Source organism: Rana temporaria, chromosome 1 (assembly GCF_905171775.1).
Source record: "Rana temporaria chromosome 1, aRanTem1.1, whole genome shotgun sequence".
NCBI classification, from domain to species: Eukaryota; Metazoa; Chordata; class Amphibia; order Anura; family Ranidae; genus Rana; species Rana temporaria.
In genome coordinates this window covers 165,330,424-165,345,057 of record NC_053489.1, presented here as the reverse complement: position 1 = coordinate 165,345,057, position 14,634 = coordinate 165,330,424, and the positions used below count along the sequence as shown (strand labels likewise).

At 39.6% G+C, this 14,634-nt stretch overlaps 1 protein-coding gene across 1 annotated transcript in view; it reads left to right on the top strand.

The window, feature by feature from the left end:
* Nucleotides 1-14,634, top strand: part of SRRM4 (serine/arginine repetitive matrix 4) — a 194,594-nt gene that overhangs the window by 150,347 nt on the left and 29,613 nt on the right. The window contains exons 7-8 of the mRNA XM_040345593.1: nucleotides 6,697-6,789; nucleotides 13,042-13,183. Of these exons, the coding sequence (XP_040201527.1) occupies nucleotides 6,697-6,789; nucleotides 13,042-13,183 (235 nt within the window). The remainder of the gene's footprint in view (nucleotides 1-6,696; nucleotides 6,790-13,041; nucleotides 13,184-14,634) is intronic.

Below are 14,634 nucleotides of genomic sequence, written 5' to 3'. Positions count from 1 at the left end.
AAGATGGCCGCAATAAACTCTTGAACATAGTGTCTCAGATCCACTGGCAGCACTGATTCCTCTACCCCCCGCAGCTTAAGGTTATTCCTTCTGGACCTGTCCTCTAAGTCCGCTAATTTCTCACGCATGGCTTTGATTTCTTCATCAGCTTCATAGTGTGCATCTACCAAGTCATTGTGGGCTATAGTAAAGTCGCCCATTTTATCCTCCGCGTGGCTAATCCTCTCCCCAATTGCTGAGACTTCTCTCTTTAGCTGAGAAACACAGTGCATCATATCTTTATGCATGGATCCTCTCAGGGTCACCAGCATATCCCTCATGATAGTATCACTAAGCGGGACCCCCGATGTTGGGAATTCTTGGATCTGTTCCACAAAGTCCCTGGTACTATTTTGGGAGTTACAGGCCTCATCCTGCTCACCTGCATATCTGTGCTCCTCCGATCGCCGCTGGGACGATTTCTGCGGGCTGCAGATGGGAGATGTGGATGGCGTGGAGTCCCCGCTTCCCCTTCCGTTCCGGGGGAGTGATGAGCCGCTCGGTCGCTGGAACGGGCTATGCTGGCTTCCCCCTCCGTGTGGACTGCGCTGCGAGTCCGAGGTCTCGGCGCCATCTTGCGGCCTAGGTGTGCTTGCCGCGTGATAGAAGTTGTCAGTTTTTTCGGTTTTCGGTCCGGTTTGCGCTTCCCCATCTTCTCCGGTTGTTGTTCGGAGTCACCTCCGATGGAATAGGGACAGTGTAGGGCTGATTTAGTAGCTGGATGCCGCTGGATGTGGGTTCAGTTCTCGGAGCTCCTGGCTCACACAGCTATCCGCTCCGGCTGCTGGCCACGCCCCCCAATGGGGAATTTTTCATGTTTTATTAATTTGTATGTTTCAAAAAGAATCACTGAATTTTTTTAAGGTGACTTTTAGATTTTTGTTGATGAAATGGCAATAACCTAATATAAGACTATTTCAATGACATAATGTACATGTCTGCTGATGACAATTACATGACACAATGATTGCTATTAGGCAGAGTAATAATAAATATGGCACTAATGCTATTGGATGGAAGCACTGTAAATACTGTGTAAAAATAGAAGAATCTTATCTGTAAAAGAATGACATTTATTTAATGGCTGTGCCACAACTGAAATATATAGCAAACATCCAGCAGCTTCTTATGTTCTGTTTTGAGTGATAGGTATGCAAATAAGTATCTCCATTACAGAAGCTGTCATTTCTCACACCTCATTTACGTAGGCATTTCGTCTAAGCAAAGACAGGATATCTTTCTACAAAAGAGCTGCACAAGAAAAGGAGGTGCACAATATCCACAATATTCTCACAGCTGAAGTGTTACTTGGATGCACCCATTATAATGCACACTGTGCAGCGATTATATTTTCTAAATATATTTTGTAAACTGGTTGTTTGTGTAAGGAATCTTTCCATTCTTTGGAAAGTCTAAGTAAATATTGCATTGTGTTTAAAAATGGCTCCCACCTTCTCCACAATTACGCTGCCTGGATGAACTAAATGCAGACTGTAGGCAAAAACTGTTGTTGCGTGTATGTCATTTTTTATTATTTATCGTGTATTTTAAAAATGTCATACCATATACATTTTATGATTAAATGTATATATTGTTTAGAGTTTTTTTAATGACTGTGAAACATTTAACTAAGCTTTTTAGGTTCAATAAGATTTTATTAAGAAGAACAATTTTTGACAGATAATAAAAGAATACATGAACCGACCGCCCAGCACTGGGCAGGTCAATCCACAGAACAATAAACAAACATTCCACATCATGTAATACAGTGTGAACAAACATTACTACATAATAAAATTGGTTATACCAGCACAAGTACCACGTGTTATTCTGCAACCATCAAGGACTTCCCCCGACCCGGGCGCCCTTCTGGGAGCCTGCTGTGCCCAAGGCCAGGTGGAAGTGAGAAGTTAAACTAGTATGGCAAAAATGCAAATATGCAAATAGCAATGAAATAGCAGTAATTCTGTACACCACATAAGGTCCGTAGCTGGCCAGTAAACTTGCAGAGTACAAAAAATAAAAGAGAAGGTAACCCTAGCCAGGCTAAGTCGGTCTGTGGAAGATATCAGAATAGAGGAAAGGAAAATCAAGTAGGCGGAAAGATAGAGAAAAGGGAGTAAGGAGGGGGTAGGAGAACGGGAAGGGGGGGGAGAGACGGTGTGCTCGGGTTCCCCGCGATGTGTACCAATCAAATGTTTTCAGATTATACTAAGGAGCTAACGTTGGTGACACACTCAAACTAGGTGAAAGTCTATTTTTAAGCTTGTCTGAGGAGGAGTAATGCCTCCAGACTCCCCAGGAGAAGGAGAACTTGGCGTAATTGTCTAGGGATTTGGCCTGCAACTCTTCCATAAGCATCACCCCATTCATCTCATTCACCCACTCAGCTAGAGTCGGGGGTGAGGATGACTTCCAATGTCTGGAAATCAATTGTCTGCTAGCACTGAGGCAAAACCTAAGGAGGGTATGCTTCTGAAATTTGAAGGTACCAGGGAGAATAGATAGGAGGGAAATAGAAGGAGAGGGATGGAGAGGCTTGTCATACAGATCTGAATAAACTTGAAATACCTGGTCCCAGAAGAGGCGAATCAAATCACAGTCCCACCAGATATGACGATACGTACCAGTGGCTGAGTTGCATCTCCAGCATGAGTCAGAAGCCGAAAGAAACATGAGCCGTGCTTCAACCTCAGGCGATTCCCCTTCCACACAAATCGTATGGCCATAGAGCGTAGTGTGCGAAAGAAGGCGGGAGGGAGGGCTATCGGAAGTGCCTGGAACACATACAGCAGTTTGTAACCAAGCTTTTTAAATAAAATGACAAAACTTATTTTTCCTGGTGCACAAATGCTTAGCTGAAACAGGGAGCTGCTATTTTAGTGTGGGATAGTGCAACCTGCAGGTGAAACCTGGTATCATAGCTGGCCACTCAGCGGGACTCCTAATATACCACAGCTTGACTTTATTTTACTAAGCCAATGTAAGGAGTAAGATGGGAGCACTTGTAGATTAATAAAGTAGTAAATTGCAATGGAATCCATTAGAAAAGTAAGTAATTGATCCTGGCAAATTAAAATGGTTACAAATAAGGACAATTCAAATGAAGGGGATGATCAGAAAAATATATAAGCAGAGACAACCTTCAGCGATAAACCCATGTCAAAATGATCATCTGATCCAGAGCCATAGCTGAAGTTATGTGAAATGTCAACTTTTTGTCTTTATTTTGGACAGTGTATGAGAACATCTATAGCGGAGAGCAGATAACATTTGACATGGAAATTTGGCATGGAAATTATGTGTTACCGTGCTGCTCTTCTTTTAGCAAATCACATACATATGTATGGGATCTAATTTGATTCTATATATCTAGTATACAAAGTACAAACACGATCTTCATTTAGCAAGTGTATGTTAAGCGAGATCTTATACAGGGAGTGCAGAATTATTAGGCAAGTTGTATTTTTGAGGATTAATTTTATTATTGAACAACAACCATGTTCTCAATGAACCCAAACAACTCATTAATATCAAAGCTGAATATTTTTGGAAGTAGTTTTTAGTTTGTTTTTAGTTTTAGCTATTTTAGGGGGACATCTGTGTGTGCAGGTGACTATTACTGTGCATAATTATTAGGCAACTTAACAAAAAAAAAATATATACCCATTTCAATTATTTATTTTTACCAGTGAAACCAATATAACATCTCAACATTCACAAATATACATTTCTGACATTCAAAAACAAAACAAAAACAAATCAGTGACCAATATAGCCACCTTTCTTTGCAAGGACACTCAAATGCTTGCCATCCATGGATTCTGTCAGTGTTTTGATCTGTTCACCATCAACATTGCGTGCAGCAGCAACCACAGCCTCCCAGACACTGTTCAGAGAGGTGTACTGTTTTCCCTCCTTGTAAATCTCACATTTGATGATGGACCACAGGTTCTCAATGGGGTTCGGATCAGGTGAACAAGGAGGCCATGTCATTAGTTTTTCTTCTTTTATACCCTTTCTTGCCAGCCACGCTGTGGAGTACTTGGACTGTGTGATGGAGCATTGTCCTGCATGAAAATCATGTTTTTCTTGAAGGATGCAGACTTCTTCCTGTACCACTGCTTGAAGAAGGTGTCTTCCAGAAACTGGCAGTAGGACTGGGAGTTGAGCTTGACTCCATCCTCAACCCGAAAAGGCCCCACAAGCTCATCTTTGATGATACCAGCCCAAACCAGTACTCCACCTCCACCTTGCTGGCGTCTGAGTCGGACTGGAGCTCTCTGCCCTTTACCAATCCAGCCACGGGCCCATCCATCTGGCCCATCAAGACTCACTCTCATTTCATCAGTCCAGAAAACCTTAGAAAAATCAGTCTTGAGATATTTCTTGGCCCAGTCTTGACGTTTCAGCTTGTGTGTCTTGTTCAGTGGTCGTCGTTTTTCAGCCTTTCTTACCTTGGCCATGTCTCTGAGTATTGCACACCTTGTGCTTTTGGGCACTCCAGTGATGTTGCAGCTCTGAAATATGGCCAAACTGGTGGCAAGTGGCATCTTGGGAGCTGCACACTTGACTTTTCTCAGTTCATGGGCAGTTATTTTGCGCCTTGGTTTTTCCACACGCTTCTTGCGACCCTGTTGACTATTTTGAATGAAACGCTTGATTGTTCGATGATCACGCTTCAGAAGCTTTGCAATTTCAAGAGTGCTGCATCCCTCTGCAAGATATCTCACTATTTTTGACTTTTCTGAGCCTGTCAAGTCCTTCTTTTGACCCATTTTGCCAAAGGAAAGGAAGGTGACTAATAATTATGCACACCTGATATAGGGTGTTGATGTCATTAGACCACACACCTTCTCATTACAGAGATGCACATCACCTAATATGCTTAATTGGTAGTAGGCTTTCAAGCCTATACAGCTTGGAGTAAGACAACATGCATAAAGAGGATGATGTGGTCAAAATACTAATTTGCCTAATAATTCTGCACTCCCTGTAATATCTCACTGGGATTTTGTTCACATGTAAAAAGCAACTGACGAAGTCTGTCCCTAAATCTACTGATGTAAATTGGGGGCTAGGTTTGCACTTCTGAACAGAAGGAGCATAGTAGAGGACACTGCTAGAAGGTATGTAGTTCGGCCTAGCATCTCCAGCACATATTTGGGATCTGTGGATATATTTGTATGGAGAGGCACTGCAACACGGTACCAGCATGACAGTGGTTTGTATCCCCCATGACATCTTTAATATGATGGGTCATTTTACTGACCAGTAGAGAAGCTTAGGCAATGAAGTGGGAAGTGGTTGTTGAAATTTGAATTGATCAGTTACCTTTATCTCTGGGTCTAATGATCATTTTGCCATGCGGTTTTCAGTAAGGTGACATTTTCTTATGTGTTGTTTTATTGTATGCACACTTTGATGGTTTGTGGCAGGTTTACTTTATATAATCTGTAAGTGTAACCTGTGATGATTTTGATAGTACAAGTGTCTGGCTGTTTTGCTAAAAAAAAAAAAAAACAATGTTTCCTGCTGTGATTTACAACTTTGCGTTTTCATACAGATTCAGTAAACACTCTCTGGTAAATTAAACATTACTTTTGATATCAATTCCAAAAAAAAAAAAAAGCAGAGCATACATTTTTAATTTTGTAAAATACACGTGGTTGCTTTGAAAATATGGAGTACTGCCAGCAATAAATGCTCTAGTGTTTCTTTGAGATAAACTGACACACACTTTTGGGTTCTACTGCAATTATCTATGTGCCTAGTAAGCATTCACTAATGTAAAGCAGCACATAATGCAATAAGATAATGAAATATGAAATGCAAGTCAAATGATTAAATTAGGAGACTAAACAATACCTTTCCTAAGTGCACCTTTCACTGTTATAGCAATTGTTTACATTGTCTAAATAGGACAGTGCAGTTAGGTAAGCAGGCAATAGGTTATGCAATATTGTGTGGTGTGTAGTCTTTAACTCATCTATGCCAACACAGAGCACTTGAGTAGAAGAGCAGAAAGCATCTTTCCACTAAGGCCTCATGCACACTGGACATTTTTAACCCTGCCATTAGGGGCACCTGCCATTCTTTTTTCTGCCTCTAAATGCCCTTGCATGTTAGCCTTGCCTGTACCCATGCACACATTAGAGGCAGAAAAAAAAACACTGCCAGTGCGTCCAGGAGCAGCAACATTTTTGCAGAAAAAATGCCTGATGTGTCTAAATGCGTGCACATGCAAGGCACGTGTAGCGATTAATAAATTATTATTCTGGCCAATGAAGTGAATTAACGCTTAAGTGCTTGACGTGCCTAAAAGCGCAACAGCGTTTGCAAGCAGCAAGTGTTTTTTCTGCTAAGATGCTGTTGCAAGGAGGAAAGGAGAGATGGCCAAACACCCACTGTGCATGAGGTCTAAGAAAGAAAGATATTTTAAGGCATTACAAGTGAAACTCAGTTGAAAATAATTACAGACAGCAATATAATAATTTAAAGAGAAAAAAAGTGTTGTCATTTGAAAAATAACAAACTGTATTTTGTCAATGTAACCTACATTTTTTCCAGATCCTTTTAATTTCAAAATGCAATAATGCGTTCTAACTTCATTTGTGATTAAAACAATAATTAATTTTTTCTCTGCATTTTGCAAAGCTCTCGCGGGAGGTCACGAAAATCTCACCACCATCATCATCGGCATTCTCGCTCAGTAAGTTCTGAGTCCAGATTTTCAAGCTTTGAAAACAGGTAATGAAACTGTAATGCTTAATATATGACAACTTCCTAAACATGTATGAGTAATGTTTTTGGACATATGGCCAATAAATCAAATCATTCGATGCTTTGTGGTTCACGGTCATTGATCACAGTTATTAAATAGATGACTTAGCCTAACCATTGAGCCAACAGACTCATCAGGTTAGAGACCTGATGCCGCGTACACACAGTCGCTTTATGTGATGTAAAAAAACGAAGTTTTTAAAAACATCATTTAAAATGACTGTGTGTGGGGAAAATGTTGTTTTATGTCTTCTGAAAAACGACAAAAAAAAAATTCGAGCATGCTTTAATTTTTTGTGTCGTTTTTCAAAACGTCGTTTTTTGTGTCACAAAAAATCACAGTGTGTAGCTAAAACAACGTTTAAAACAATGTTTTTAAACCCGCTCATGCTCAGAAGCAAGTTATGAAGCGAGCTTCAATGGAAAAGAGTGCTGAACGTAACCGCGCTTTGCTAGAGCATTTTGAAAAAACTATGGTGTGTAGGTAACGTCGTTTTGGAAAATGGAGTTTCAAAAACTTTGTTTTTTTACTTCACAAAAAATGACGTTTTTTTCCATAAAAAAAAACGACCGTCTGTACGCGGCATAAGTATTTGGCTGAAAACAACTAGATCAGAAGATATGTGCACACTGAAATATTTAGTTTCGGAATTTCGTTTTCGTCCGAAAAATACATTTATTTTGTTACTCCCGAAATACGTTTTTATTTCTTTTGTTTTGTTAAATGCATTCATCCGAAAATCCGAATTAATTAAGGTTGAATCTGTCATTGAAGGCTTATGGTGTCTGTCCAATTGTATCCCATCTGTCCAATGTTCTAAGAAGATTCGACAGAGCAGCTAAACTATACGACGCCGCAATCGTACATTTCCAGTCGAATTTTACGCCTAGAATTCTAATGTTGTATGACACTAATAATAATTATATTTATAAATTATTATTACTAGTCAATCAACATTAGAATTCTTCTATAGTCTATAGTCTACGGGCGGAGCATTTGACCATAAATGTCCGCTCGCTGCGATCGTATGTTTTTAGCTGCTTCGCCCAATCTTCATGTCTCCATAATGTCGAATCTTTTCTCTCTATGTAGAATAATCTTGGACTAATAGAGTTAGGTTAGGCACAATCAACCTTTTTTGCTATTGTCTCTATAATGGCGATTTTTTTTCTCGCTGTGTCAAATCTTTTCTCTCTATGTCAAATCTTTTCTCTCTATGTAGAATAATCTTGGACTAATAAGAGTTAAGGTTAGGCACATTCGACTACAGATTTGATAGACACAGATTGCTATTGTCAGAGTCATGTCGAATCTTCTATCTATATCCAACTGTTGCCAAAACAAAAACAAAGCATTGTTTGATGTTGGATGTTTCGGATTCTGCGCTTTCGTTTTCGTTTGTTAAAACGATAACGAAAATACCCGAAATTCGGGCCGAAAATGCATTCGGACAATAACAAATGCACATGTCTACTAAACTGTAAGTTACTGTGGTTTAGAAAATTTACTGTTATCTGCTATATAGCAGTGAAAGATCAGATCCACCCTTTGTGATAACAAAGACATTTGTTTTCACTTTATTCATCCATTAACAGTCATTGAAATATTCTGTTTTAAAGTTCTTTGGCACAAGATGAATGCAAGTGAAAAATGTACTGCTTCAGCAAATCCCTTCCAATAAAAATGATTGTGAGCCAGTGGACAATAGCTAGTTTTATAAATATTATATGCTAAGGAGCTATTATAACCTAAAATATGTATAAAATCATTAACAATTATTTTGGTTATTTTTTTTATGTATTAGGACATTGTTATCAAGTTAAGCCTTTATCATTTTCATTTTTGGACAGCTCGTTGCAGGTACAATCTTTACTGCCTTCATAAAATGTCTGTCAGAGGAAATGTCACAGACTGAACAGGAGCCTCTAAGTGGCACTGGTGATTTTGCTTTCCTCTGTTTACATTCTGTTTTATGACAGCTGTTGGGCTGTTCTGTGGAGATGGCAGGTGATTCTCTCTACGTGTGTCCAGTTGTTTTTGCAGACCTACACACGGGATCCTATACCCCTGTTTTATATAGAAGTCTGGCAACTGTCACATAGATGAATATGAAGCTGTGAACACAAATTTTCCCTTCAACAAGACGACTAAATCAGAATCACCTCCCTCTTCTGACATTGTCAACAATCCATAAGATAATGATAGCCATTTCTTGGAAACTGCTAGAGCAGTTTAAGACAACACCACCACAATGCTGCTGAAATGTATTCTAATACCTCAGTCAGAATCTTCAACACATATTGTGTTTGTAAAGCTGAGCTGCAGGCATGTTCAAAAACACTATTTATTCCAATTATCTGTTCAGTAAAAAAAATATATATATAATGTAATGTTCAAGGGTATAGCTCCTCGGGACCACGTGCAAAGCCATTTGTCTTAAGCATACGTGTGTTTATTTTTCTTTCAATGCAAACAAATACAGCATTTACTTAACACAGAGTTTACTTAACTCCAGAAAACATAACAGAAAAGCCAGCACAAAAAATGGGGAGTACTCAGAATGATCAGGGGTGGGTAGTGGGGTCCCACAGGGTTCTGTGCTGGGACCAATCCTGTTTAATTTGTTCATAAACGACCTGGAGGATGGGGTAAACAGTTCAATCTCTGTATTTGCGGACAATACCATACTAAGCAGGGCAATAACTTCTCTGCAGGATGTGGAAACCTTGCAAAAAGATCTGAACAAATTAATGGGGTGGGCAACTACATGGCAAATGAGGTTCACTGTAGAAAAATTTAAAATAATGCATCTGGGTGACAAAAATATGAATGCAATCTATATACTGGGGGGGAGAACCTCTGAGGAAATCTAGGATGGAAAGGGATCTGGGGTCCTAGTAGATGCATGCAATGCCAAGCTGCTGCTAACAAAGCAAACAGAATATTGGCATGCATTAAAAAGGGGAGATAAAATTATAATTCTCCCGCTCTACAAAATTCTGGTCTGGCCACACCTACAGTATGCTGTCTAGTTCTGGGCACCAGTCCTCAGGAAGGATGTACTGGAAATGGACCGAGTACAAAGAAGGGCAACAAAGCTAATAAAGGGTCTGGATGATATTAGTTATGAGCAAAGGTTGCGAGCACTCTGTAGAAGAGATGCTTGAGAGGGGATATGATTTAAATTTACAAATACCATACTGGTGACCCCACAATAGGGATACAACTTTTTTGCAGAAGGGAGTTTAAAAAGACACGTGGCCACTCATTAAAATTAGAAGAAAAGAGGTTTAACCTTAAACTACATAAAGGGTTCTTTACTGTAAGAGTGGGAAGGATGTGGAATTCCCTTCTACAGGCGGTGGTCTCAGCGGGGGGCATCTATAGTTTCAAGAAACTATTAGATAAGCACCTGAACAACTGCAACATACAGGGATATACAATGTAATACTGACATAGGTTGGACTTGATAAACTTGCTTCTTTTTTCAACCTCACCTGCTATGTAACTATATGTAACTATGTAACATCATAAAGGAAAAATAAAGTTCATATACGGGATTTACCCCAAGGTTAGCACAGTCCAACCCTGGTTGTTTGGCAGCTCCCAGCACATGTGCAGCACTCCAACAGTTCCCTTTCTCAAACTCCTACTCCGCATCCCTAATACTAAATTTCCTGTTTTATGTGGCGCTTCCTAGAGGCTGCTTAACCTCATAGGGATTGGAGTCCCTGTAGTCAGGAGTGGAGGTCCTTTTCCTACTCGAATGTCACTCCAGACCTCCAAAATTCCTGGTACCAAATACATCTCTATTAATACCAAGAGAACTGCAAGTTAGTCCCCCTTTACTTGACTACCCTGAAATTCCTCACCCATCACGGGTGAAAACCCTGAGTACACAGACATTTCCTTTAAAGGGTAACTCCTCTTTCGTGGGGGAAAAAAATAGCAATAAAAAAATATTATAATATATACAATTGCCTCACAAGTCATATGTAATTTAATTGCTGTACCTTTCCTTTTAAATCTGCAGCTCTGCAATTTTCTGTAAAATGCAATGTAATATAGCTACCTGGAGGTGTTCTGTACACAGAATGTGTACAGAAGGCCTCCAGAAACATAATGTCCTGCTTGTGTGATTGGCTAACTGATTTTCCCAGAAGTCTGCACTTTTTTGGTGAGATACTCCCTTTAGGAAATCACATCTAAAGGGATGCAGACCCTGCAATTTTCCTCGTCAGTGCCCTGCAGGTGAAGCAGTTAGTTGATAATTAAGAAACCCCTCCTATTAGATGTACTTACCATATGGAGACAGACAAACACAGAGGGATTTCTTCAGAATAACAAAAGGTAGGACTGTGCAACAAAGTTTGTTAAAATCCTTGTAAAAGGATTGTACATAGATCACCCAGAGGTGAATGTTTTTTTCTCAACAAAAGTGGAGAAACTCTTTAAGGGACCATAACCCAAATAGTGGTGCCACATAGCACCCGTCAGGGACCCAACCTTAGCATCCTGTGCAATGGGTATAGAGTTGCTTTTCAGACTTATTTCATAATTACTATCTATAGTGCATTTTATTTCATATAAAGAAGACAAACATATTTTGTAATATTCTTCTGTCTCAGTATATAATCCAAGGAGGTGATGTACAGAAACGAAATAAAATGAAACGCTGATACATTTTCCAAAGCCAACAGAAACATATTGAAAGTTTTTAAGAGAAACAGCAACTGAAATTTGATTGGTTTACTACACAGAGCAAAATGTCCAGCTTAGCCTATTGACCTTCCAGCTGAATTATGTTTAAAGATTGTTAACCTTTGGCCCAGGAGTCCCTGTCTAAACCCCTTTCTTCTCTCTATTTGTCGTTGCTTTGCTTGGATTCCCCCAAGATGGAGCAGCTCTGAGAGGCCTGGAAAACTGATATTCCTGTATTGGAGAAAGAGGATTGGAATAAGTGTTTTGAGGATAGTTTGGGGCTGGTTATCTCTTCTAGAGACAAATTGATACAAACCAAGTTCCTTCAAGGTGGTATATTACACTCCGCAGAGATTGCACAGACTGTACCCCAGAGGGATTCATTATGTAGTAGATGCCGGCTGGAAGTTGGCACATACTTTCACATGCTTTGGAGTTGCCCTAAGGTGGCACAGTTTTGGACGGCAGTTTTTGAGGTTATTAATGAGCGTCTCCAGGTGTCCTTGGGAGTGTCTCCTGAATTGGCTCTACTAGGGATTCAGGAGGATGACCAGAGGCCCTACTATACTAAGCTACTGATCTCCTAACTGTTGTATTATGCAAAACGTGCTATTCTACTCAAGTGGAACTCTGCCTCACCTCCAAGGTTGACATTGTGGGAAACATCAATTAATACTGCCCTACCGCTGTATAAAATGACCTATCTAAATAGGAAATGTCCTTAAAAATTTGATGGCCACTGGTTGCCGTGGACGGCGTGAGATTTGTAATTACCCTTTTGTATATAGGTTGGTTGCCTCCCCCCCGATCCCCTTTCCCCCTTTCCTTCTCCCTTCCCTCCCCCCCCTTCCCCAGTCCCTATACCCTTTCTTTTCTTTCCCTACAAACGATTCTACTCAGGTAACTTCCCAAGGATGACACTGAAGATCTAAACTGGCTATTTATAGTTAATTTTCATTATCTCGTTTATGATTTCTGCACTGTTCCTTTGTTCGTTTAACCGTAAATACTTGTATATGCTCCTATGTTTTTTTTACACTAGCTATCTGTGAATTGACTATTGTACCATGCTTGACTTTTCTAAAATATACTGAAATTTTAACCGTGGAAAAAAAAAAAAAGTTTGTTAACTTAAAAATACTCATAATCAATTATAGTATTATATGAAACAAGTGATAAAAACCTTAGCCAGTAATTTCCATCTTCAGTCTTTTCCAATGTTGAAGGATATTCTGTTGAGGGGGAACAGCTCCTTTCAGCCGTGGCACATCTGGGTGCTGCATCCCAAGGTTTATCACTCAGCTGCTCCATAGTACTATGGAGAGTAAAGCTGGTAGAATCACTACTTGGCATACAGGCAAGCTAGATCTGATATTGTAAGAGATATAGCTCAGTTCTTTGATTACGGTACCTTTTTCTATTTGGTATACCTACATTCTTTAAGAAGCTGTAGGTTTATTAGCATTGTCTCTTCCAGTTGTTGTTATAGGTATGATATTCTTACTCCTTTATTTCAGACCACGGGAGCAGTCAAGAGAAAAAAAACATCAATCAAAAAGAAAAAAGCACAAATATCATCATTCTAGGTCTGTAAATAAGAAGCAGAAAGAAGCCCCCCCTCTGTCTGCAAAAAACAGCACATACTCCACCAAGATGACAGTAAGTAGAACTTTTCAATTCAAAACAGCAGTGTCACTTTCTACTTGTGTGCTACATAAAGGAATGGATGCAGCTTACTGAAGTTGTTCACTTTTAGTGTTGGATGGGTCTGAAACAAATAGCAATTCATTGGAATTAATGAATTTGTCATATGTACTATATTGCCCAGTAGCATAGTATCTCTCTATGACAGAGGATATTTTAAAGATATAGAACCATATACTATCATTTGTCAGTTTTATAAGGAATAGTTCACTGTTTTACAATGTCTTGTCAGAATCGTAATCACTATTTTATAAAACGTTTCTGAGAAATTAAAAAAAAGTTCTCGTATTAGAAAGAAACATTTGTGTGCATCAGCAGATTTTTGAGAAGTATAAATAGCAGGTGATCTCTGATAATATAGAGCAGATAAAATGTTTACTTCCAGAGTAACAGTACATGAAACCCCAAAACATGCAATGCACCGCCCTGACCCTTTCCCCCTTCCTTCTACAGCCCTGACCCTAACCCTCTTCCTTCCACAGCCCTGACCCTCTTGCTAACAAAGTCATACTAGCACAAACAATACACATTCAAACCAGAGTAGGAAGAATAATTCACCAATCAAAATACCAGTATATTGTCTAGATTGTTGCAGAAGTCTAGAGCACGGTTTCTCAACCAGGGGACCATGGAATCCGAGGGTTCCTCCAGGGGTTGCTAGGGGTTCCTTGAGCAATGAGCAATTTCCGCCTCTCAGATAAGCCCCCAGTGACACATTGGTCTTTTTAGCTATCTGTAAGAGGGGAATTCTTCCCAATGGCCACAAGTGTAAGGGGCATTCTTCCCATTGACCATAACACGAATGTATCATGAGTTGTAGATATAGTTATTTTTAGCAGGGGTTCCCTGAGACCAGAAAGTTATTTCTGTTGAAAAGTTTGAAAAAGGCTGGTCTAGAGAAAGGTCAGAAACACATGGGGAACACATTCCGACTCCATGTGGTTATGGTAGTACTTGGATTTGAACCAATGATTTAAATGCAGAAATGCTGCCCACTGCAGTTAATTTCTGCTCTGTAGAGTAAAACATTTTCAGGCAAATCTGAGTATTTCTGCAACAAAATAAGAACAATCACAATGGAATTTTGCACAGCTTCTAAGGTGGCTTAGAGTAATGTTGTGGGCCTACAGCCCTTAGCTCAGCGCAGAGTCACTGCACAAGTGCTGTCTAAATAAATGAGAGCAAACCATAAAAAATATGTATTATAGACATAATAATAAGGGAGGTGATGTTACAGTAAGCAAAGTAAATTAACTTTAGTTTCACTAGTGGTACAGTGTTTATACAGAGATATACAGAGATATACAGTATGATGAGTGACTGATGAGTGAGTACTCATTTTATGACAGATCATAGGTGACTGTACCCAACTTCAACTCTAAGGCCGCGTACACACGATCAGTCAA